At 49.3% G+C, this 22606-nt stretch overlaps 1 protein-coding gene and 1 long non-coding RNA gene across 3 annotated transcripts; one reads left to right on the forward strand and one right to left on the reverse strand.

Annotated features, from left to right (window-relative positions):
* Positions 1-13030: 13030 nt before the first annotated feature.
* Positions 13031-15897, forward strand: LOC140598002 (uncharacterized). The gene is made up of 2 exons (XR_012000165.1): positions 13031-14709; positions 14912-15897. It is a non-coding gene; the product is annotated as an uncharacterized lncRNA (long non-coding RNA).
* A 296-nt stretch (positions 15898-16193) lies between these two features.
* Positions 16194-22582, reverse strand: MRTO4 (MRT4 homolog, ribosome maturation factor). Of its 2 annotated transcripts, none has more exons than XM_026012045.2 (8): positions 22429-22582; positions 19796-19854; positions 18488-18591; positions 17703-17784; positions 17444-17511; positions 17040-17191; positions 16620-16696; positions 16194-16514 (listed from the first exon to the last, which is right to left on the reverse strand). In XM_026012045.2, the coding sequence occupies exons 1-8, from the start codon at positions 22454-22456 to the stop codon at positions 16362-16364; spliced, it is 723 nt and encodes a 240-aa protein (XP_025867830.1). In that variant the 5' UTR covers positions 22457-22582; the 3' UTR covers positions 16194-16361. The 2 variants fall into 2 exon arrangements, with proteins under 2 accessions (XP_025867830.1, XP_072607115.1); XM_072751014.1 differs by having other exon boundaries at positions 18488-18613; positions 22429-22493.
* Positions 22583-22606: the final 24 nt, after the last annotated feature.

The following is a 22606-nucleotide window of genomic DNA, read 5'->3' on the forward strand; positions in this document are numbered from 1 at the left end:
CCACATGCAAAAGAATGAAGTTGATCCCTCTCCTCACACCATAACATGCACCAAATGAACTCTAGGATTGTAGACCTAAATGTAAAAACTAAAACTATAGCGGATCCCTGGGTGACTCAGTGGTTGACCACCTGCCTTTGGCTCAGGGTATGATCCTGGAGTCCTGGGATCAAGTCCCACACCGTCTCCCTGCGTGGAGCCTGCTTCTCCCTCTGCCTGTGTCTCCGCCTCTCTCTCTCTCTCTCTCTGTCTCTCATGAATAAATAAACAAAATCTTAAAAAAAAAAAAAAAAAAAAAGCACCAGCAACAGAAAACAAGAATTTGACAATATCAAAATTTAAGATGTGTGTGCTTCAAAGGATCCCATCAAGAAAGTGAAAAGGTGGGCAGTCTGTGTGGCCCAGCGATTTAGCACTGCCTTCAGCCCAGGGCCTGATCCTGGAGACCCGGGATCAAGTCCCACGTCGAGCTCCCTGCATGGAGCCTGCTTCTTGTCTCTGCCTGTGTGTGTCTCTGTGCTTCTCATGAATAAATAAAAAATAAAAATCTTTAAGAAAAAGTGAAAAGGTAACCTACAGAATGGGAAAAAATATTGAAAAAAAAAGTCCTATATCTCCTAAGGAACTGGTATCTACAAGAACTCTTGCAACTCAATGATAAAACCCAATTTAAAAAGCTGGCAAAGGATTTGAATAAACTTTATTCTGAAGATGTACACATGGCCAATAAACACATGGAAAGCTCTTCAACATTATTACCCATCAGAGAACGTAAATCAAAACCATAGCGATCCTGCTTTGCACCCACCCGGATGGCCATAGTGAAAGATGAACAATAACAAGTGTTGACAAGGATGTGGAGAAACTAGAATCTCCACTGCTGGGGGGAATGTAAAATGGTTCAGGCACGGTCTGGAAACTGGCAGTTCCTCAAAAGCTAAGACCTAGAGTTACCATATGAACTGGCACCTCCATCCCTTAGGTGTCACCAAGAGAAGTGAAAACATCACACAAAAATTTGTATGTGGATGTTCATATTGGTAGCCGAAAAGTGGAAATAGCCCGATGTCCATCAGCTGATGAGTGGATAAATGAAAGGTGGCCTATTCATATAGTGGAATAGCATTAAAAAGGAGCAAGATGAAAAAAACATCGACAGTGTGGACGAAACATGTTTGAAAATATGCAAAGTGGAAGAAGCCAGTCACCAAAGACCTCCTAGTGTATGATTTGGCTTACATGAAATGGCTGGAACAGGCAAATCCACTAGAAACAGAAAGTAGGCTAACAGTTGCCGAGGGCTGGAAGGAGTGTTGGAGGAAATGGAAAGTGACTGCTAATGAGGTCAGGGCTCTCACGGGGGGTGATGGAAGGCTCCAGAACTATGATGGTTGTGCAACTCCAAATACACTAAAAGTCATTGAGTTATATGTTTATGTGTGTAATATGTGAATTATATCTCAAAGTGGGTGGGATTTTGTGGGGGCGGTTGGTTTTTTGTTCTTTTGGGCTTTTTTGGGTTGTTTGGTTTGTTTTTTAGAAAACAAGTCATTAAAAAAAAAAAAAGAAAGAAAACAAGTCATTTAGCATGAATCTGCTCTTGGGCAGGGCTCAATGCGGAATGCTCATCTGCTCCCAGTGTCTGAGAAGTGACTTTAAAGCTGAAGGTAGAATCACCTGGGGGCCAACGCACTGACATGTTTGGTGGTTGATGCTGATTGTCAGCTGGAAGGCCAGCTGCTGTGGTCAAGTGGTACATACACTTCCATGTGACCCCTTCACGTAGCCTGGGCTTCCTCAGAGCGTGGCTGCTGGCTTCTAAGGGTGAGCATCCAAGAAAACCAGAAGAAGCCTTAATGCCCTATATGTCCCATCTTTGGAAATCCGTAACATCACTCTTGCCCCATGGGGTGATTGTCAACATTATGTCGTAAGAGGGTATGAGAGAACCGACAGTCATCTTTGAAAGACAACCTCTGCCACGGGAGCAGTGGTCCTGAGCAGTCAAGTCAAGAAGGTGACTGGTCCGGAGACCTTCAGTCCTGAGCAACCCCACTAGGGATGCGTTCTCTAGGTCACGTTCCGTCTAGTAGAACGTTTTGGGTAGTGCATCTCATGTGTTCCATGGTGGTTTGAATTCACCCGTTTTTTACCTAAAATAAGGTTTTTTCAAAAAGAGGAACAGTAAGATCTGGAAAACAGCACATACTTAACTTCAAACTAAGGTATATAAAAGACTGGAGGATGATTTGAAATAGATTTTGTACATTCAAACTAATGTGGTAGAAAACTGCTGAAGCTAGAAGCTCGAGGGAGGGGATCTGGGCTGATAAATGTGTTTACTTCCCAATCTGGTCTACTTGTTAACAGCGGTGTCGAATGTGAGGGTTAACATCAGTACCTCAAATTTGCATTCTGAATACTTTTTAGAGGCCATAAAGAAGATGGGAATGCAAGGATCCATACTACTCATGAGAAAATACATCTTTTTAAATATTTTTTTAAAGATTTTATTTATTCATGAGAGACAGAGGAAGAGACACAAGCATAGGGAGAAGCAGGCTCTCCACAGGAGCCCAATGTGGGACTTGATCCCAGGACTCCAGGATCATGCCCTGAGTCAAAGGCGGATGCTCAACCACTGAGCCACCCAGGCGTCCTGAGAAAGTACATTTCTACTTCTAAGTAGATTTTTAATTTAATAGGACTTTTAAAAAAGATTTTATTTTTCATTATTTGAGAGAGAGAGCATGAGTAGGGGACCAGTGCAAGGCTCGATCCCAGGACCCCAGGATGATGACCTGAGCCAAGGCAGATACTTAACCGACTGAGCTACCCGGGCACCCCAGGACTATTTTTAACACGACACCATGGTGCACCAAAATTTGTGTGTGCTCATTGCAAAGACATTTCATCTTCGATGCTGAACTTTGTGATTGAATTTAAAATAGCATTCAGGGGACGCCTGGGTAGCTCAGTCGGTTAAATGTCCAATTCTTGATCTCAGCTCAGATCTTGATTTCAGGGTTGTGAGTTCAAGCCCCATGTTGGCTGTGGAGCCTGCTTAGTTAATTAATTTATTTAATTTAATAGCATTCACCAGAGTGCCAGATGTTTTACCTTTGACCAACTTCCAAGAGCTTTACTTTGCATGCAGTGGATAGAAGAAAAGTTTAATGATTATTAGAACGATGGGATCCCTGGGTGGCGCAGCGGTTTGGTGCCTGCCTTTGGCCCGGGGCGCGATCCTGGAGACCCGGGATCGAATCCCACATCAGGCTCCCTGTGCATGGAGCCTGCTTCTCCCTCTGCCTGTGTCTCTGCCTCCCTCTCTCTCTCTCTCTCTCTCTCACTGTGTGCCTATCATAAATAAATAAAATTAAATTTAAAAAAATTATTAGAACGAACCGATTTTCGACTTGAAGTGTCTGGCACTGATAGGAAATTGGCATTTTCCATTTGTGAAGTGTTTCTATCATTGATACCAGCACGTCAACAGCTACTGCTGGACACTTAGGACATGCCTAAGGAAACTTGGATGACAAATGAGCAAATTTAACTGAGAAGGATAACTACTTAATCTAGATCAAAAGCTACCTGTCACAGTAATAAGAAAATGAACCTTCCAGGGACACCTGGGTGGCTCAGTTAGTTAAGTGTCCGACTCTTGGTTTTGGCTTGGGTCATGATCTCGTGAGTCCTGAGATCGAACCATGCTCAATGGGGAATCTACTTTATTCTCTCCTCCTGCCTCTCCCCTCACTCGTGCGCTCTCTATTGCTCTCTCTCATAAATAAATTTTAAAAAGATAAACTGAACCTTCTGCATTGCACAAGGTTATGACTAACTCATAATCTCCAGATACTATTCTACTTCAAAAAATAGCAGTGATTTCAAGATGCTCATGCCAGCTGTCTTAGTCTGTTCAGGCTGCTATAACAAAATACCATAGACTGCTGGCTTAAAACACTTATTTCTCACAGTTTTTAGAGGCTGAAATGTCCAAGATCAAGGGGTCAGTGTATTCAGCGTCTGTGAGAGTTCTCTTTGTGTTTTGCAGACAGCTGTCTTTTTGCTATATACCCTCACATGGTGGAGAGCGCTAATCTGTGTCTTCCTCTTTTCAGGACATTAGTCACATCACAGGGCTCTACCCTCATCACTTCATTTAAACCTAATCATTTCCCAAAGGTCGCACCTCCTAATACCATCACATTGTGGGGGTAGCGTTTCAACATAGGAATTGGAGGGGGCGGCCCGGGTGGCTCAGTGGTTTAGTGCCGCCTTCCGCCCAGGGTGTGATCCTGGAGACCTGGGATCGAGGTCCGCATCGGGCTCCCTGCATGGAGCCTGCTTCTCCCTCTGCCTGGGTCTCTGCCTCTCTCTCTCTCTCTCTCTCTCTCTCTCTCTCTCTCTGTCTCTTGTGGATAAGTAAATAAAATCTTTAAAAAAAAAAAAGGAATTTGGGGGGAACTCAGTCATTCAGTCTGTAACACCAGTTCAGGTTCGTGTTTTCTGCTTGTCATGTGGCCAGTGGGATCATTACGTTCTCTGTGGTGGATATAAACGCTGGCAACCTGTATGAATAAGGTATAGATTCATTATCAGTTTTCTTAAGAAATGGAAATCCAGTATTTGTTATTTGATTAACTAGACATCTGGCCTTTCCAAATTGGCAATTCCTTTGACTCTGACTCTTTGGCTAACTTGTTAGAATAACAGCTCTTCCGTGCTGATGTATATCCTGCCTTAACAGAGGAAACCTGGACATACAGCCTTGGAAAGTAGTTTAGGTTTTTTTTTTTTTTTTTAAAGATTTTATTTATTTATTCATGATAGTCACACAGAGAGAGAGAGAGAGGCAGAGACACAGGCAGAGGGAGAAGCAGGCTCCATGCACCGGGAGCCCGACGTGGGATTCGATCCCGGGTCTCCAGGATCGCGCCCCGGGCCAAAGGCAGGCGCCAAACCGCAGCGCCACCCAGGGATCCCAGTAGTTTAGGTTTATAATGAGGTTGGGGAGGAAAAAAAGGATTCTCCCCAAGGGCTCTGCTCATGTAAAATGATGTTGCTATGGCTTCTGGATAAAAGGATCAATACTTATGGACTGAACTGAAATTATTATGAGAGCTTTTGGGTATTTTGTTGAGAGTGCATTGGCCATTTCCCTCGCTGGACTGCATAGTTGATATGTCCATTTAGAATTATTTGAGCAAGGTGCAAATGCCTTGACATGCTTTTTGAGAATCAGTCATGATTCGAAATCCCCACAGATTGCTTTCATAAATTCAGCAGAAATCATCAAAGGGAGCTGCCCATACTCCAATAAAATCTTTTTAAAAAGAAAAGAGGGATGCCTGAGTAGCTCAGCGGTTGAGCACCTGCTTTCAGCTCAGGTTGTGATCCCCAGGTCCTGGGATTGAGTCCCAAATCAGGCTTCCTACATAGAGTCTGCTTCTCCTTCTGCCTGTGTCTCTGCCTCTCTCTCTATGTCTCTCATGATTTAATAAATAAATAAAATCTTTTAAAAAAAGAGAAAAGGAAAACACATTCATCATTCAAGGATTACTACAGTGCTATCTCTCAGTTTAACAGCCCTATCTCTGAAAAGAGATAGTAGTACTTGGCAAATTATCATGGACTACTGAGGTTTAAGTAAAAAGTCACCACTCCTACTTCATCAGCACTGACCATTGGCGACTGAATTGTCGCCACTGCTGGCACTTGGTATGTGACGTTGGATTTGATAATGTCTTCTTTTCCTTTTTTTTTATATATATATTTTTAATTTTTTATTTATTTATGATAGTCACAGAGAGAGAGAGAGAGAGAGAGAGAGGCAGAGACATAGGCAGAGGGAGAAGCAGGCTCCATGCATCGGGAGCCCGACGTGGGATTCGATCCCGGGCCTCCAAGATCGCGCCCTGGGCCAAAGGCAGGCGCCAAACAGCTGTGCCACCCAGGGATCCCCAATGTCTTCTTTTCCATATCCATTAAGGCAAATATGCTTTCACCTGGCAAGGTATGAAATACGCATGCTCTTCCATTTGCTGAGTTATTTAAAACTCCCCTGGATTATTTCATTAATGAGTCAAACGCTAGCACAATAATATCTGCTGAGAGATGTCCACATATTCCATTACAATAACGAAACTAAGAGTGTATTCTAATAGTGGTTCCCACATAAGACAATGGTCTCATTGCATGCTGTCCAAGCTCAGCTACAAAAAATGGACAAATCTTGATTGAGGACAAAATTCAAGCCACATCCCTCAAGTAATCTTTAGGTGGGGCTATGTAGGCCGCTTCCAAAGGCTTTTCACAAGTCATATAAGACAAATTATTAGCTTGAGGCCCTGAGTCATGAAGGATAAAGCCTAACATTATTACGGCCCGAGGACAGCACATTCTGACCTGGAAATTCTATCAAATCTTCTGTGTCATGTAATTAGATAAATATCTAAACGTGAGGGACGCCTGGGTGGCTCAGCAGTTGAGCATCTGCTTTTGGCTCAGGGTGTGATCCTGGGGTGCCGGGATCGAGTCTCACATCGGGCTCCCTGAAGGGAGCCTGCTTCTCCCTCTGCCTGTGTCTCTGCCTCTGTGTCTGTGTGTGTGTATCTCATGAATAAATAAATAAAATCCTTTCAAAAAATAAAAATAAACATGAAAGAAGCCTCCTAAAGTAAAAAGCTTTGAAAGTGGTCTGGGCAGCTATAAATCAAGCTCTACTTTCAGATCCTCTATCCCATTCAAACCCCCAAAGAATCATAGGTGTCCATAATAATCAACACAGCTCATTAGAGGCTTTGTCATTTAGACATCACTGGTATTTGTGTCCTCTGAACTTTGACCTGGATCTTTCTGTTGCACAATGCATACCTTCTGAGCCACTCTATTATTAGGCTTTAGTAGATAGACTGTGTCATTTAAGAGGAAGCTCTAATTCTCTGACCCAACATCCCCATCCCTAATAAGTTCTTTCTGAATCAAAACCATGAAAATTAGGTCATGTCTGAAAAAGAACTACTGTGGTATGATGTTAGAAGATCCAATCAAGGGGAGAAAAAAAAGATCCAATCAAGGACAGAGCCTGGTCCCCAAGACCTTAGCCATGTTCATGAATAAATAGTCCATCCACCCTTTAGAGACTGAGACTATCTCAACTGGTGCTTTACACAAATCATGCCATTTGTGGTAACATGGATGAACCTAAAAGGTGGGAAGTGAAATGAGTTAAAACAAAACAAAACAAACACCACATGTTTTCACTTATATGTGAAATCTAGAAAAAAAATTAACAAACAAAAAAATCAGAAATATAAATACAGAAAATAAATGGGTGGTTGCCATGAGATAGGGGATGGGAGGATGAGTAAAATATGTGAAGGGGATAAAGAAGTACAAACTGCCAGTTATAAAAAAAATAAAAAAAAATAAAAAAAAAAAAACTGCCAGTTATAAAGTAAATAAGTCCTGGAGATGAAAAGTACAGCATAGCGAATATAGTCCATAATAACTACACTTACCGTGGTGAGCAATTCACAGTGTACATAATTGTCAAATCACTATGTTGTACACCTAAAACTAATATAATATTGTATGTCATCTATATTTCTATTTTTTTTAAATTTATTTATTTGAGAGAGAAAGAGTACGAGTGGGGGGAGGGAGAGGGGGAGAGAATCTCAAGCTGAGTCCCTGCTGAGCACAGACCCAGAGGCAGAGCTCAATCTCACAACCTGTGAGATCATGACCTGAGCCAAAATCACCAGTTAGACGTTTAACCAACAGCCACTCAGGCACCCCGTTCTTAATAAAAAATTAAAAACTAAAAACTAAAAAAAAAAAAAAAAAAAAAAAGAATTCAGGATGCCCGGCTGGCTCAGTTGGTGTAGGTGGTGACTCTTAATCTTGGGGTTGTGAGCTTGAGCCCCATGTTGGGTGTAGAGATTAGTTAAAAATAAAATCTTCTTTTTAGAAAAAGAAAGAATTCAGTATCTTTAACATATGATATGACTCAGACAGGACTCCTGGGAGGCTCAGTAGTTGAGTGTCTGCCTTTGGCTCAGGGCATGATCCTGAGGTCCTGGGGTCGAGTCCCACATTGGGCTCTCTGTGAGGAGCTTGCTTCTCCCTCTGCCTCTGTCTCTGCCTCTCTCTGTGTGCCTCTCATGAATAAATAAATAAAATATTTAAAAAATATATGGCTCAGATGATCTATTTCTTTTTTTTTAGATTTTATTTTTTAAAAGTAATTTCTATACCCATTGTGGGGCTCACACTGACAACCCCAAGATCAAGAGTGACATGCTCTACCAACTGAGCCAGCAAGGCACCCCTCTATTTCTTCTTGAATGGGCTTTGGTAGTTTGTGTCTTTCAAGGAGTTTTTCCTTTTTTTTTTTTTAAGATTTTATTTATTTATTCATGAGAGACACAGAGAGAGAGAGAGAGGCAGAGACACAGGCAGAGGGAGAAGCAGGCTCCATGCAGGGAGCCCGATGTGGGACTGGATCCCGGGACTCCAGGATCACACCCTGGATGGAAGGCAGGTGCCAAACTGCTGAGCCACCCAGGCTGCCCTTCTTTTTTTTTTTTTTTTTTTTTAAAGACTTTATTTATTTATTCATGAGAAGCAGAGACACAGGCAGTGGGAGAAGCAGGCTCCCCACAGGGAGTCCAATGTGGGACTCGATCCCCAGACCGGGATCACACCTTGAGCCGAAGGTAGACGCTCAACTGCTGACCCACCAAGGTGTCCCTCCTGTTTCTGATGTAGGTGATATGTATCTTTTATTCCTGATCAGTCTGACTGGAAGTTTATCAATTTTATTCATCTTCTCAAAAACCTTGCTTCAGTTTTTTCTGTGTTTTTTTTTTTTTTTAATTTTTGGTTTCACAGGTCATTTATTTTGGCTTTTATCTGTATTATTTCTGTCCCAACTTTGGATTTAATTGGCTCTTGTTTGGGGCAGCCCGGGTGGCTCAGAGGTTTAGCGCCGCCTTCAGCCCAGGGTGTGATCCTGGAGACCCAGAATCAGGTCCCACATTGGGTCCCACATCAGTCTCCCTGCATGGAGCCTCTTTCTCCCTCTGCCTGTGTCTCTGCCTCTCTCTGTGTGTCTCTCAGGAATAAATAAATAAAACTTTTAAAAAAATTGGCTCTTGTTTTTCTGGTTTCTTAAAGTGGAAGCTTAAATCAATGATTTGAGAAATTTATTTATTTATTTATTTATTTATTTATTTATTTATTTAAGATTTTATTTATTTGACAGAGAGAGAGCACAAGCAAGGGTACCAGCTGAGGGAGAGGAAGAAGCAGACTCCCCACTGAGCAGGGAGCCCAATGTGGGCTCTGTCCCTATATCATTTTTTTTTTTAAGATTTTATTTATTTATCCATGAGAGACACAGAGAGAGAGAGAGAGAGAGGCAGAGACACAGGCAGAGGGAGAAGCAGGCTCCATGCAGGGAGCCCGATGCGGGACTGGATTCCAGGTCTCCAGGACCACGCCCTGGGCTGAAAGCAGGCACCAAACCGCTGAGCCACCCAGGATCCCCTATCTTTTGTATTTAATATGATTATTGATATGATTGGGCTTAAACTGATCTTGCTATTTGTTTCATCTCTCCTTTGTTCCTTTTTTTTTTCATATTTACCTGCCTTCTTTTGGCTTAATTCAGGATGTTTTATGAGTGATTTTACTTCTACTATTACCTTCTTAGTCACACCTTTTAAATTTTTTCAGTGGTTGTTTTAAGGTTTATGATTTACGTTTTTAACTTATCACAATCTATCTTCAAATAATAGTACACCAGTTCACTTATACTTTATTATTTTTTTTAATTTTTTAAATTTATTTATGATAGTCACACAGAGAGAGAGAGAGAGGCAGAGACACAGGCAGAGGGAGAAGCAGGCTCTATGCAGGGAGCCCGACGTGGGACTCGATCCCGGGTCTCCAGGATCGCGCCCTGGGCCAAAGGCAGGCGCCAAATCGCTGCGCCACCCAGGGATCCCCTTCACTTATACTTTAAATGGCATAGTGCCATTTTGTTCCATTTCCTGTGTGCTATTGTTTTTATATATTTTACTTCTACATTTGTTGTAAAAATCTACCTTTGCATGATAAACAACATACTGCTATTCTTTTCCTTTAAACAATAGCTTTTTTATGTTTGTATTAATATATAATTTACACGCTATGAAGTTCACGCTTTTAAGGGTATAGCTCTTTTCTTTTTCTTAAGTTTTATTTATTTAAGTAATCTGTACACCCAAGGTGGGGCCTGAACTCCAGATCTTAAGGAAGAATCACATGCTCTCCATGAGTGAGGCAACCAGGTGCCCCAGGGGTATAGTTCAGAAAGTTTCAACATAATCACCATCACAATCAAGATGTAGAAGAGCTCCATTACCCCATCCTTCTGTCTTCCTACCTGAAGGCCTGGGAAGGACTGATTAGATTTGTCTCTCTAGCCCTGTCTTTGCAGGAATGTCCTGTACATGGAATTATCCAGTATGTAGCTCAGCAGTTGAGATTTACCCATATGACTGTATTTATCAGTTAATTCAATGCAGTTTATCCATTCTGCAGTTGAGGGTTTATCCATTCTGCAGTTGAGGGACATTTTGGTTGTTTTCAATTTTTTGTCTACTACAAATAAAGCCTCTAAAAAACACTGGTGTAGGGGAACCTGGGTGGCTTAATGGTTGAGTGTATGCCTTTGGCTCAGGGCATGATTCTGGGGTCCTGGGATTGAGTCTGTCATCAGGCTCCCTGCATGGAGCCTGCTTCTCCCTCTGCCTGTGTCTCTGCCTGTCTCTGTGTGTCTCTAATGAATAAATAAAGTGTTTTAAATTAAAAAAAAAAAAAGGGAACAATGGTGTATATATAGGCTTTTGTATGAACATAGGTTTTTACTGAGTCATTTGGTAAGCTTATGATTAACTTTATAAAAACGCAGTATCTTTTTAAAAAGTTAAAAATGAGGGGCGCCTGGCTGACTCAGTAGGAAGAGCATGTGACTCTTAACGTCCAGAGCTGTGAATTCAGCCCTACGGTGGGTGTAGAGGTCACTGACCTAAGTAACCTAAAAACAATGGTTGAAAATGAACATGTTTTATGTTGACCCACCTTGACCATCCCCAGCACTTCATTTTTGCGAGTGTAAATTAAAATTTCCTTCCGTCTAACGATACTTCTATCTGGTAGGGTGACTTTGCTACTATGAATGCTCTACGCATCTGCTCGTCTGAACAAAGTGGTTATTTTGCCTTCATGTTTTTTTTTTTTTAAGATTTTTTAAAAATGTATTCATGAGAGACACACGGAGAGAGAGAGAGGCAGAGACACAGGCAGAGGAGAAGCAGGCCCCATGCAGGGAGCCCGATGTGGGACTCGATCCCGGGACCCCAGGGTCACGTCCTGGGCTGAAAGCAGACGCTCAACCGCTGAGCCACCGGGGTGTCCCTTGCCTCCAGGTTTGACTGGCGTTTTCGCTTGGGGATACGTGATTCCAGGCGGGCAGTTGTTTGCATAGTTGACCGTGTCACTGCACAGGGGCTCGAGCTGGGGCCACTGGTCAGTCCCCACGGGAGATGCACAGAGTCGCCCCCGGGGCCGCGGGTCGGGGTGGCCGGAGCCCCCAGCTGAGGCCTCCTTCCAGGCTCTGCAGCGCCCAGGAAAGCCCCCTCCCTAACGACCCTGGGGCCCTGGGACAGTTCAGGGCGAGGCGAGGGAGGGGGGACACGTGGCCTCCACGTGCTGGGCAGCACGGAGATGGTCACCGGACGCGGCCCCCCGGAGCTGGCCCGGCCTTCCCGCACAGCAGCGGCCAGTGGGAGAGCATCGTGGGCGGCCTGGGCCCCGGGTTGCGTGGCAGCGACTGCAGAGGAGGCCGGGCTCCCCGCAGCCCCGGGGCGCCCCCACCCCGCTCCTCAGGCCCATGCACCTGTCGCCCTGGACACCGCTTTGTCCCCACCTTCCTTTCCTCTCCTTTTCCCTTCCGGGAAGGGCACCCGGGAGCCTCCCTCCAGCAACGTCCCACCCCAGTCTGGAAAGGACTTGGTCACAGGTCTTCTGGGGGCCCCCCCGAAAGCGTTGATGTGGCGCTGGGGAGCCCCTGCCCCCTTTCCCGGCCCCCGCAAGTGCCCCGTGCGGGCCCATCTGCTGGAACCCGGCCCCTCCTGTCCCCGCATTCCCGGGCTCCCCACCCTGGCGCCCCACGATCAGACTTTGGAACCTGTGGGGGATCTGCTTCCTCCTTGCTCTGGGCCCTCGACTTTGCTCCCCGGGGATCCCGGTGCCACGCTCAGTCGTGGGAGCCTCAGTGGGCGGTAATGGGGTGTGGGGGTGGTGGGGTGTCTAACATTCCTGTGCTAGCCTCTGAGGTCGTAGAAGGCAAGTTGAGGGGAACCCACCCCACGGAGCTGAGAGGCTGGACAAGGACAGCAAGCCCGCAAGAGGGAGCATTGACATTGAAAACCTGAGGAGTTTGCTGGAAGAAGGACGAGGACAGGCCTTAGTGCTGTGGGTGTGGCCAGTGGGTGTGCCAAGGCAATGGGATTTGGCAGTGCCGGGGGGTGTTGGAGTGAGCAGATACGGCGAGGGGGGGGGTTGTGTAAGGGCAGGGGACCGTCCATCATCAGTCTGGTGCCATTTGAAAAGCTGGGGCAGGGATCCCTGGGTGGCTCAGCGGTTTAGCACCTGCCTTTGGCCCAGGGCATGATCATGGAGTCCCAGGATCGAGTCCCACATCCGGCTCCCTGCAGGGAGCCTGCTTCTCCCTCTGCCTGCATCTCTGCCTCTCTCTCTCTCTCTCTCTCTCATAAATAAATAAACACACCTTTAAAAAAAAAAAATGAAAAGAAAAGCTGGGGCAGCGCCTGGCAGGTACCTGGAGTTCAGCAATGTGGGCGTTTAGTAATAGTAACAGTAACAGTGACAGTAATGCTGTTAGCACCCCGCTCGTCTCTCGCTCACACTCCTCTCCTCTGCCAGAGTCTCGCTTGGCTTCTCCGGTGATTCACAGCCGCTGGACCTGGAACAACTGGCAACATGCCCGCGTTTCTAGATCACCTGGATGCTCCTCTGACCCCTCTGGGGCTTATTTCTTAACGTCTTCTTTTTTTTTTTTTTTCTTCTCTCCAAGCCCTCCTTCTCTCTTCTCTCCTTCTGGTCAGGCTGGCGAGGCCAAGGTCCTTAAACCTCAGATCTGAACTTTCATTCACACGAAAAAGAGGTGGAGGAACAGAACAATTCCAAGCGAGCAGTCCTCCAGTCCACGGGGAGCCCCCCCATCAGTGCCGCCACCTAGGATCCTTCCTGAGGGCCAGAGAGCAAGTATTAAATTAGCCCCATCCTGGTGCGCAGGTGGGAGAACACTAGCCCCTTCTCACTGGGATATTTCTCAGGTGATTTCTGGATTTCCCACCTTGGGGCCCATCTGTGGCCTCCTGCGTCTCCTGATTTCCTGTCATGGTCTCCTTGCTGGTCACCCCACCCCGACCTGCTGCCCGAGGCTCTTCATCCACGCTTCCTTCACATTTATCTTTCAAAACTGCAGAACTGGGGACACTCGGGTGGCTCAGTGGTTGACTGTCTGCCTTCGGCTCAGGACGTGATCACGGGGTTCTGGGATTGAGTCCCGCATCGGGCTCCCTGCATGGAGCCTGCTGCTCCCTCTGCCTGAGTCTCTGCCCTCTCTGTGTGTCTCTCATGAATAAATAAATATCATCTTTAAAAGCAAAACAAAACAGAACTGACCACTTAGGTCCTCAGCTGGGAAGTGTTCAGAGGTTCCCATGGCCCCATAAAGTCCAGATTCTGCGGGCGCTCTCGAAGGCCTTTGCATCGCGTCTGTGGCCCTTCTCTTGCCTTGTGTGCCCCCTGGACCTGGTGCTCTAGCTCCCTGGGACCGCAGGCGTAGCTCCTCACACACCATGTTCTTTTTCTCTGGGCTTTTGTCCTTGTCATCACCCTCTGGAGTGAATTTCCCATCCTTCCTCAGCTGGCAGCCTGACTTCCTGCTGGAGACCAAGATGCAGATTCTAAAGGCCTTCCCTGAGCTCACAGGGGGCCTTCCTCCTGTAGCCCCTGGGCCCCCAGCACCTGGTGCACATCCCTGCTCACTGTAATGCAGCCCCTTGGACAGTGAGGCCTCGAGGGCAGAGACTGACTATTGCGCTTACCAGCTCATAGGGTCTGGGAAATAATCCATCTTAGTGAGGACACTGGTGAGGATGACAATGAGCACACCCATTCAAGTTCTGATCCATCCTTGGGACCACCACACAAGATAGTACCACTGTCACTACCAGTTTACAGTTGAGAGGAACGAGGCTCAGAGAGGTTAGGTAACTCGGTCAAGGTCACAGTTAGTAATGGCAGAGCTGGGATAGGAACCCAGGTCTTTGTCTTAGTCAGTACTCTGGACTCCCTCCAGTGTTTGGTAAACTGGCCTGAACTCTCATTTCACTCCGCACTCCCTGCCCCCCCACTCCCTGCCCATCCACAGTGAAAATCGCCACCAAGGCCAATCCATTGGATGAGAATTCACGGAAGCCTGAAAGTCTCCGGGCCCAGCTGGACACATCCCTGAAACGATTGCAGTGCTCCAGGGTGGACCTCTTCTACCTACATGCCCCTGACCACGACACCCCCGTGGAAGAGACGCTGCGGGCCTGCCACCAGCTGCACCAGGAGGTGAGGCCAGGCCCGAGCCCCAGGAGGTGTCTGCTGCTCCTCTCCTCGGCCTGTCATCACCCAGGAGAGGAGAGGCACCAGGGTAGTCCCAGAGCAGAGCTGGGGACAGACCCCAGCCCCACGCGACCCGCCCGTCTCCCCTTTCTAATGTCCTGGGCCACGGTGGGTTCGGTGGGTTCTGACGGGGACCTCTCCCCCGCAGGGCAAGTTCGTGGAGCTGGGCCTCTCCAACTATGCCGCCTGGGAGGTGGCCGAGATCTGCACCCTCTGCAGGAGCAACGGCTGGGTCCTGCCCACCGTGTACCAGGTGAGGGCAGGGGCCTCAGGCGCCTGTCTGCAGGGCTGCTGCTGATCCCTGGGTTCTCTTGGTCCCTCCGACGGCCTCCTGTGCCCTCTCCATCCCCGCCACTCCCCTGCTGACTGCCTGGAGGTGCTCCCAGGTGCCGTGGGGCTGTCGTGCAAGCCCTTTAGCTTGTCCAGGAGGCACCTGCTCTCTCTGGCCCTGGCTGCCCTGCCGCCTGCATGTGTTCCTTGGCCCCTTCCTTCCTGCTCTCTCACCAAGTGCGTTAGCCTGGACTACTCTTCCCCTTCTCCCTGGTAGAGAAGTGCTCAGGCCTCACTGAGGTGGCTCGTCCCCTGGAAGCCTTTCCCAATGCTCCAGCAGAGCCTCCTCATTCATCCAACAAATGTCTGTACTTCTACTTGGTGCCAGACATTGCTCACAGAACTTAGTGGACTGTGATTGCTTCTTTTCTTGATTACACCTGCTGATGCTCCACCTGGCTATTAAATCTCTCGGAGCAGGGACCTTGTCCCATTGGCCGGTGGGTGGAAATTCCATGTCCAGCCCATGGTTGGTGCTCAGAGTGTGGGCTGAATGACTGAAGTTTCCTTTCCACTAAATGTATGCCCGGATTGTTAAGGTCCTAGGATTGTTAGGGTCTGAACTTGCAGGCTCTGCCAGGGAAGATTCGGGGCCCCTTCCCTGACATGTGCACCCCGAGGCTGGTCCTTCTACCTGCAGGGCACGTACAACGCCATCACCTGGCGGGGGGAGGGCCGTATGTCTTGAAGTAGATTTTCTTACTCTGAGTTTCTCATGCAAATAATAATTTGTGCAAAACCCGACCATGAGTCGCTACCAAGAATAAAAGTTCCCAAGATGCTATGGGCAGTTTTCCTATGTGCTCTGGGTGTCAGCAGTGACTTTACTCTGATCTCAGCGCAAGTGTCCAGCCTTACCATCTGTGAGACTCTCAGCGCTGGCTGGGTGGGGACAGGAGTGGGGGTGGAGGAAGAGAAAGAAAGGGGTAGGAAGGGTGACCAGGGTTCCTCCATCCCTTGGCAAACCCCCGTTTCGAGCAGGGGCACAAGGGCCAGAAGAGAAGCCCCGGCTCTGGCGGCGGCTCTCACGTTCCCAGCTGTCATGTCAAGCAGGAGCCAGTGCTGGAAGCTGGCTCGTGGTAAACAAAAGGAATCTGGAATCAAAACGAAAGCCCAAAGCTGAGGCCTTTTTTCTAGGAAAAGTTCTCTTTGCTGTCCACGGGAGCCACCCTGCAGCAGCTTTATTCCTTACAGAAAAGCAGTCCGTCCCTCGCCCTCCCCGCTGTTTGCCCAGTGGTTGGCGCCCCTCAGTCCTGGTCCAGGGCCTGTCAGCCATCGTCCTCCCCTTCGGATTCTTCCTCCGCAGACTCCGAGGCACTCTCGGGCAAGTCCTCTCCCATCTGCTGGAACCTTCCAGACTGTGCATCCCACATGTATCTGATGGTAACTTTGAATTCAGCCATCTCATACCCAAAAAGCTTCTGCAAGAGACACAGGGAACCAGTGATGAGGAGGAGCAGGTGTAACTCTAAGTGGCCAGAGTCCCTGGTGCCACAGCACGCCGACTGCGGCGGGGGAGTACTCACCAGCACGCGGGCCTGCTCTGGGGTCAGCACATCACCCTCCTTGCACACCTCGTGGTCGGACAGCAGGGTCACCACACCTATGGGGAACGGGCCCCCACACAGCTCTCTGCCGGCTGCCCAGAGCTGGGTCGGAGCTGGCTGGTCCCCCGCCCCCCCCTGCACACTCAGGCTAAATCACAAGTGTGCAGCTGCCCAGGAGGAGCTGTGGGGCGGATGCCTTCCTCACGCCCCTTAGCTGCTGTGTCCTGGCTGCAAGTTACTGTCCACTCTTGCCTCGACCAAGAGATGGTCACTTAGTCCCATCTTCACCTGAGACAGTGGAGGCTGGCAGAAATAGGCTGCTCAGCCACAGGGGCCAGAGGGCATGTGTCGGGTTTGGGAGCTTGTGTTCCCAGCAGCTAAGCTGTGATTTCCCCATACCTCTCTTGAGGGCAGTGGGCAGGCCCAGCTGCCTTAGCTGTGGCTCCATGGAGTGGGGGAACTGCTCCAGGGGCCCCGGGTCCAGGGTCACGGTGAAAGTTGCTTTGTTTCCTGCTCGAGCGAAGTCCATTTCCGTGTATTTTGTAAACCACCTTGAGGAAAACACAAGTGGTAGGAGGAGAGGTTCCTGACTGGCCCACCTCCCCGCATGAAGCCAGGCTCCCTTGGCCTGGCCTCCCCTCCCAGTCCGTGTCTGCTGCGAGACAGGCATCAGCGTGGAGCACGGTGCTGCAGAAAACGAAGACTCAGGAGCGGTGTTCCAGGAACCAGTTTTTACTCAGTGCCTCCATACTGTACAAAGTATCCGGATTATTCCTTCCCTGCTACATCTCAAAAACACTTACTCATTTACTTCCTCCTTGGTGCGGTTGGTGAAAAGCAGGCCGACCTCACCCTTCAACTTCTTGCTGACCTACAGAATGAAAGGGGCCGGCCCAATCCCATTAGACATCCGGCAGTATCTGCAGATGTTTTTGGCTGACACAGCTGGTGGCAGGAGGTGGGCGTGGGGGACTACCTAGGGTTGGGGGTTAAGGAGAACCGAACCTTAAGTGAGGTTTTGCTCTCCTCATCCCTCCACCGGCCACATGGCCAGAAACTCACCTGATGTAGGTTGTCTTTGTACTCGTCAGCTGGGCTTCGACCCAAGGCCACCATCATCACCTTGTTTTTGCCAAAGAACATTCTACGGAGGAAAATGGGTTTGTGAAGAAGTGCCCCACGGACCCTCCCCCACTTAGGCGTCTGTACACCGGCTCTGGTCCTCTGGAGCCAGAACTCAGGCCCAGGCTATTCTGCAGCAGGAGGTGTCGCCAGAGGCTCCTACTCCTTCCATATAGCCCTGCCAGCCCACCGTCCGCAACCAAGGACCCCTTTCATTATTTCAATATTCACAATACTTAGTCTAGCAGCCCACTGTGGGTATTTCGTGATCCCCTAGACTTCCCAGTCTGGATGTAAGGAAGAGGCACATTTACTGGTCTGAGGCAGACCAGGGTCAGCACTTGTACCAACACAGATTCAGTCCAACGACGGGTACCTGCCATGTGGCTCACGCAGCCTGCCCTTGTGTGCATCCTGGAGTACACATTCTAAAATTGATGGGATGTTCCTAAAAGCATCAGACCCCAGGGGGAAGGGAGCCCCTTCTCCTGAGGGATCACTGTTCCAACATTCCCAAACAACTACCAAGTCCTCCCTGCAAGGAGCTCAAGGCAAGAGCAGCTGTAACAGTTAAAAAGTGCCTCTGGAGGGTGTGGCACTTTGTCCTCACGAAGGTGGTTATCTGTGGGACCCAGGTACCCGAGGGTCAATCACCACCCCTGTGCTTGGAGAGCATCCTGACTCCTTCCCTACTCAGAAAGACCCTTATCCCATTGCCTACTTACCGGCTGTGCTTCCAGGCATTCCGGATGTCCTTCAGCTTGCTGTTCCTCATATTGGCCACGGAGAAGATGAAAAGGTACTTGTATGTGTCCACACATTTCCGAAGCTATGGGACAATTCATGGGGCTCTGGAGTTCAAGGGGCAGCATGGGTTGGGCCTCAGAAGGGGAAGAATCTGCTCTAGGTCCCTAACAGCCGTGGAAGTTTAGAGCTGGAGGCTTCTAATCTGGTTGTTTCCTCCTTACTTCTGTCACTGAAGCCAAGCTCAAAGATTACAGGGGCTCCCCCGAGGCAGGGCAGGTGTGGTCTCAAAGTGCAGGGTAAGCAGAAATCCCATGGTCTTCCAGGTCTCTGACTTACCTGCGCCTGGGAGTGGAATGGATCGCTTTGGTTTGCCCATTAACTGACAACCTAGAAACACTTAGCTACACTTGGAAGACTCCTGCTAAATGGAAATCTATAAAGTCTCATTATTTACTCCCAAGGGGAGGTGGCTCACCAGCCCTGCTCTGCCCATATTGCTGGCTGCAGTGATGATGACGTGGTCTCAAGGAAAAGGAATCATTGTGCCGGAGGAGACTCTCCTCTCACGCAGCCTGCAGTAGTGTGGACAGTGGGCTGGCGCATTTACTCACATCTGATAACCCCACTGTTGTTTTTTTAAGTAATCTACTTTACATGGGACTTGAACTCATGACCCCAAGAGCAAGAGTCCCATGCTCTACCAATGGAGCCAGCTAGGCCCCCCCATAACTCCAAAGCTTTCTGACATTGGGCAGGCCACCAAATCTCCCTATGCTCTGTCACCTAGCTGCAAGACAGTGGTAACTCCTCCAGGCACACTGCAAAGACGGGGTGCACAGCACACATGGAGCACTTAGTGGGGTGCAAGGCACAGAGGAAGAGCTCTGTCAAAGCTGGAAATCACTGCCACGGGAGTTTCTAATGCTGCTGCTGGGGGAAAAGGGCTGAACCAGCACCCTGTGGTGGTGTTTTTTTTTTTCTAAAACAATTTTTCTGGCAGCCCCAGAGGCACCTTTTTTTTTTTTTTTTTTAATTTTTATTTATGATAGTCACAGAGAGAGAGAGAGAGAGGCAGAGACACAGGCAGAGGGAGAAGCAGGCTCCATGCACCGGGAGCCCGATGTGGGATTCGATCCCGGGTCTCCAGGATCGCGCCCTGGGCCAAAGGCAGGCGCCAAACCGCTGCGCCACCCAGGGATCCCCCCAGAGGCACCTTTAGAAACCAAATTCAAGGTCTAGAACAATAAAAATGAAAAATAAAGAAAATAAAAAGAATGAGCTCTTACCTCTTCTATTAGGTTCTGTTTCAGTTCTAAGCCTTTCTTGGCAGTTTTGGTTAAGGAAACTAATACAAAGAAAAGAAGAGATGATGAGAGGCGAATCCAGAGGCCCTGCAGACTCATTTCCCTCTCCCCTTCAGTAGCTCAGCTGCACCAAGCCGGCAGGAGGAAAGGCAAGGCTGTGTATTCCCAGGGTCCTCCAACCGCCTCCTCTCTAGGGTTCCTGAGCCTGGAGATCCCCTAGCACATTTCCTATTACTTAATGAACCAGGTGGTCCTGCGCTCCTCTCAGGCTAAACTACAAATCCGAGTGGGGACACTGAGGCGTGGGGGCAGGGCTCGCTCCTGTCCTTGGAGTGCTTTCAGTGGCACTTAGCAGACTTAGCTGGCTGAGGTAGCTCCCTCCCTATCTGCTCTCCACCACGGTGCAGAGAAAATCTTTGGTGGCCTCAGCTGTGGCATGATGAGTCTGGGGGCTCTTCTGGGGGCTCTGTCTCCTCTGCTACATCTTGTTCTGCAGTTTGGACTCCTGGATAAAGCAGTGTCTCTGTGGGGAGGGCAAGCACCTCTACCCAAGAGCTAGGGGCTCAATTTCTTCTTAACCAGAAAGATACGGGATTTGTGAGATCTCACCAGAGCTCCCTCTATAGAACCCAATCATCCCACAAACACTTAACAGGGCATCAAATGCGAAGCCGTGGGTGCCCCCAGGAATAGGCCTCTCCTTATTCATCCCACCTGGCACTCACAAGGCATATACATAGAATGGCAATCACACCAGTCAGGGCAAGGGCAGCGCAGGAGCGGAAACCAAACGCCCTTGTCCATTTCCCACCATTTCCACTGCTATAACTGGACCAAGCCAGCCTTACCCCGTCTTACATTAGTGCTGATCTCGCTCATTCCAACTTCGCCTTCTATCTCCACCTTCCCCAATCTATTATCATCAAGGCAACCAGGGCGATTTTTTAAAAAACTTTTTTTTAGAGAGAGAGAGAGAGAGAGAGAGAGAGAGAGGTGGGGAGGAGCAGATGAACATGGGGAGAGAATATTTTTTTAAAGCATTTTTAATTTTTTAAAAAAGATTTTATTGATTTATTCATGAGACACACACAGAGAGAGAGAGAGAGACAGAGAGGGGCAGAGACAGAAGCAGGTTCCAAGTAGGGAGCCTGACGTGGGACTCGATCCCGGGTCTCCAGGATCACACCCTGGGCTGAAGGCGGCGCTAAACCGCTGAGCCACTGGCGCTGCCTGGGGAGAGAGAATCTTAAGCAGACTCCACACCCAACGAGGAACCTGATGTGGGGCCTGATCTCATGAACCTGGGATCACGACCTGAGCAAAAACCAAGGGTCTGACACTCAACTGACTCAGCCACCCAGGGCCCCTAGAGTGATCTTTTAAATGCTGAACCATGTTGGGGTCCTGGGCGGGGCGGGGAGGGGGGCACGGGGGTATTGGTCAGTTAAGCGTCTGACTTTGGCTCTGGTCATGATCTCAGGGTTGTGGGGATTGAGCCCTGTGCCTGGCTCTACACTTGCTGTTTTTTTTTTTTTTTAATTAAAGATTTTTATTTATGTATTTGTTCATGAAAGACACAGAAAGAGAGAGAGAGAGAAGACAGAGAGGAAGACGGGGAGATCAGAGGCAGAGGGAGAAGCAGGCTCCATGCAGGGAGCCCAATGTGGGACTCGGTCCCGGGTCTCCAGGATCACGCCCCGGGCTGCAGGCAAGATGCTGGACCGCGAGCCACCCGGGCGTCCCTACACTTGGCGTTTAGCTTGGAGTCTGCTTCTCGCTCTCCCTCTGCCCCTCGCCCTGTTCATGCTGGGTCTCAAATAAATAAAATCTTAAAAAAAATTTAAACAAAAAAAAGTCCAAGTGTGTCATCCCTGTGCTCCAGCCTTGGGTGTGAAAGCCAAAGCCCTGCCCACTGCCCCTTCCTTGCACACTCTGCTCCAGCCACACCGGCCTCTTGCCCCGATCTTCCCTCTCCTTCCAACAGTCGTTCTCCCGGGGAGCTCCGAGGACGGCTCACTTCCCTTCCTTAGATGTTCGCTTATTTACTGGCTCATCAGACACCATCCCTGGATGCGCTAGACGGAGTAACATCACTGCTCTGTCTCCCTTTTATTTAGCTCATGAGACTCATCACGATGTGACCTGATTTGACTTTTGGTGTTTTTTTTTTTTTTTTTGGGGGGGGGATGTATTTCCCACGACCAAATCGTTAAAGTCCACGAAGGCCCTAGGCCTCGCCTGCTGCACCTGCCGCCGCCCCAACACCGCGAGCGCCAGGCCCCGAAGCATCCGTCCAGCGACTGTGCTGGGGCCGGGATGCAGGAGGCGCTACCGCCCGGCGCAGGTGGTCGGCGACCGCCTCCCAGGAGCTGGTGGCGGAGCCAGGCCCAACTACAGGGCGACCCGGGCACGAGCGAGCCTCGCAGGGGATTCGGGAGCAAGTCCGACCGCGCGGCGAGGGCGCGGGGGGCGCCGGGCCGCGGCCGGGGTGGGGAAGGGCCACGGCGAGGTGGCGCGCAAGCCGCGGAAGGGCCGCCGACGCCCCGCGCTCTCCGCTCCCTGCCCCGGCCGGCCCCGGCTCCCCGCCCGCCGCGCCCCCGCGGCCCCCCGCTCACCTTTCTTGTCGCGCTTGGATTTGGGCATCGCGCTGCAGGCACGTGCGGCGGCAGGCGGCGCTGCCTGCTAGGACCCCGGCGGCGCGGGGGCCTCTGGGACGGCCCTCGGGGGCTGCCCCCGCGCGTGCCTGCCTCAATCCACGCCGCAGCCGGCTTCTCCCCGCCAGGCGGGCTCCAG

Source organism: Vulpes vulpes, chromosome 2 (genome assembly GCF_048418805.1).
Source record: "Vulpes vulpes isolate BD-2025 chromosome 2, VulVul3, whole genome shotgun sequence".
Classification (NCBI taxonomy): domain Eukaryota; kingdom Metazoa; phylum Chordata; class Mammalia; order Carnivora; family Canidae; genus Vulpes; species Vulpes vulpes.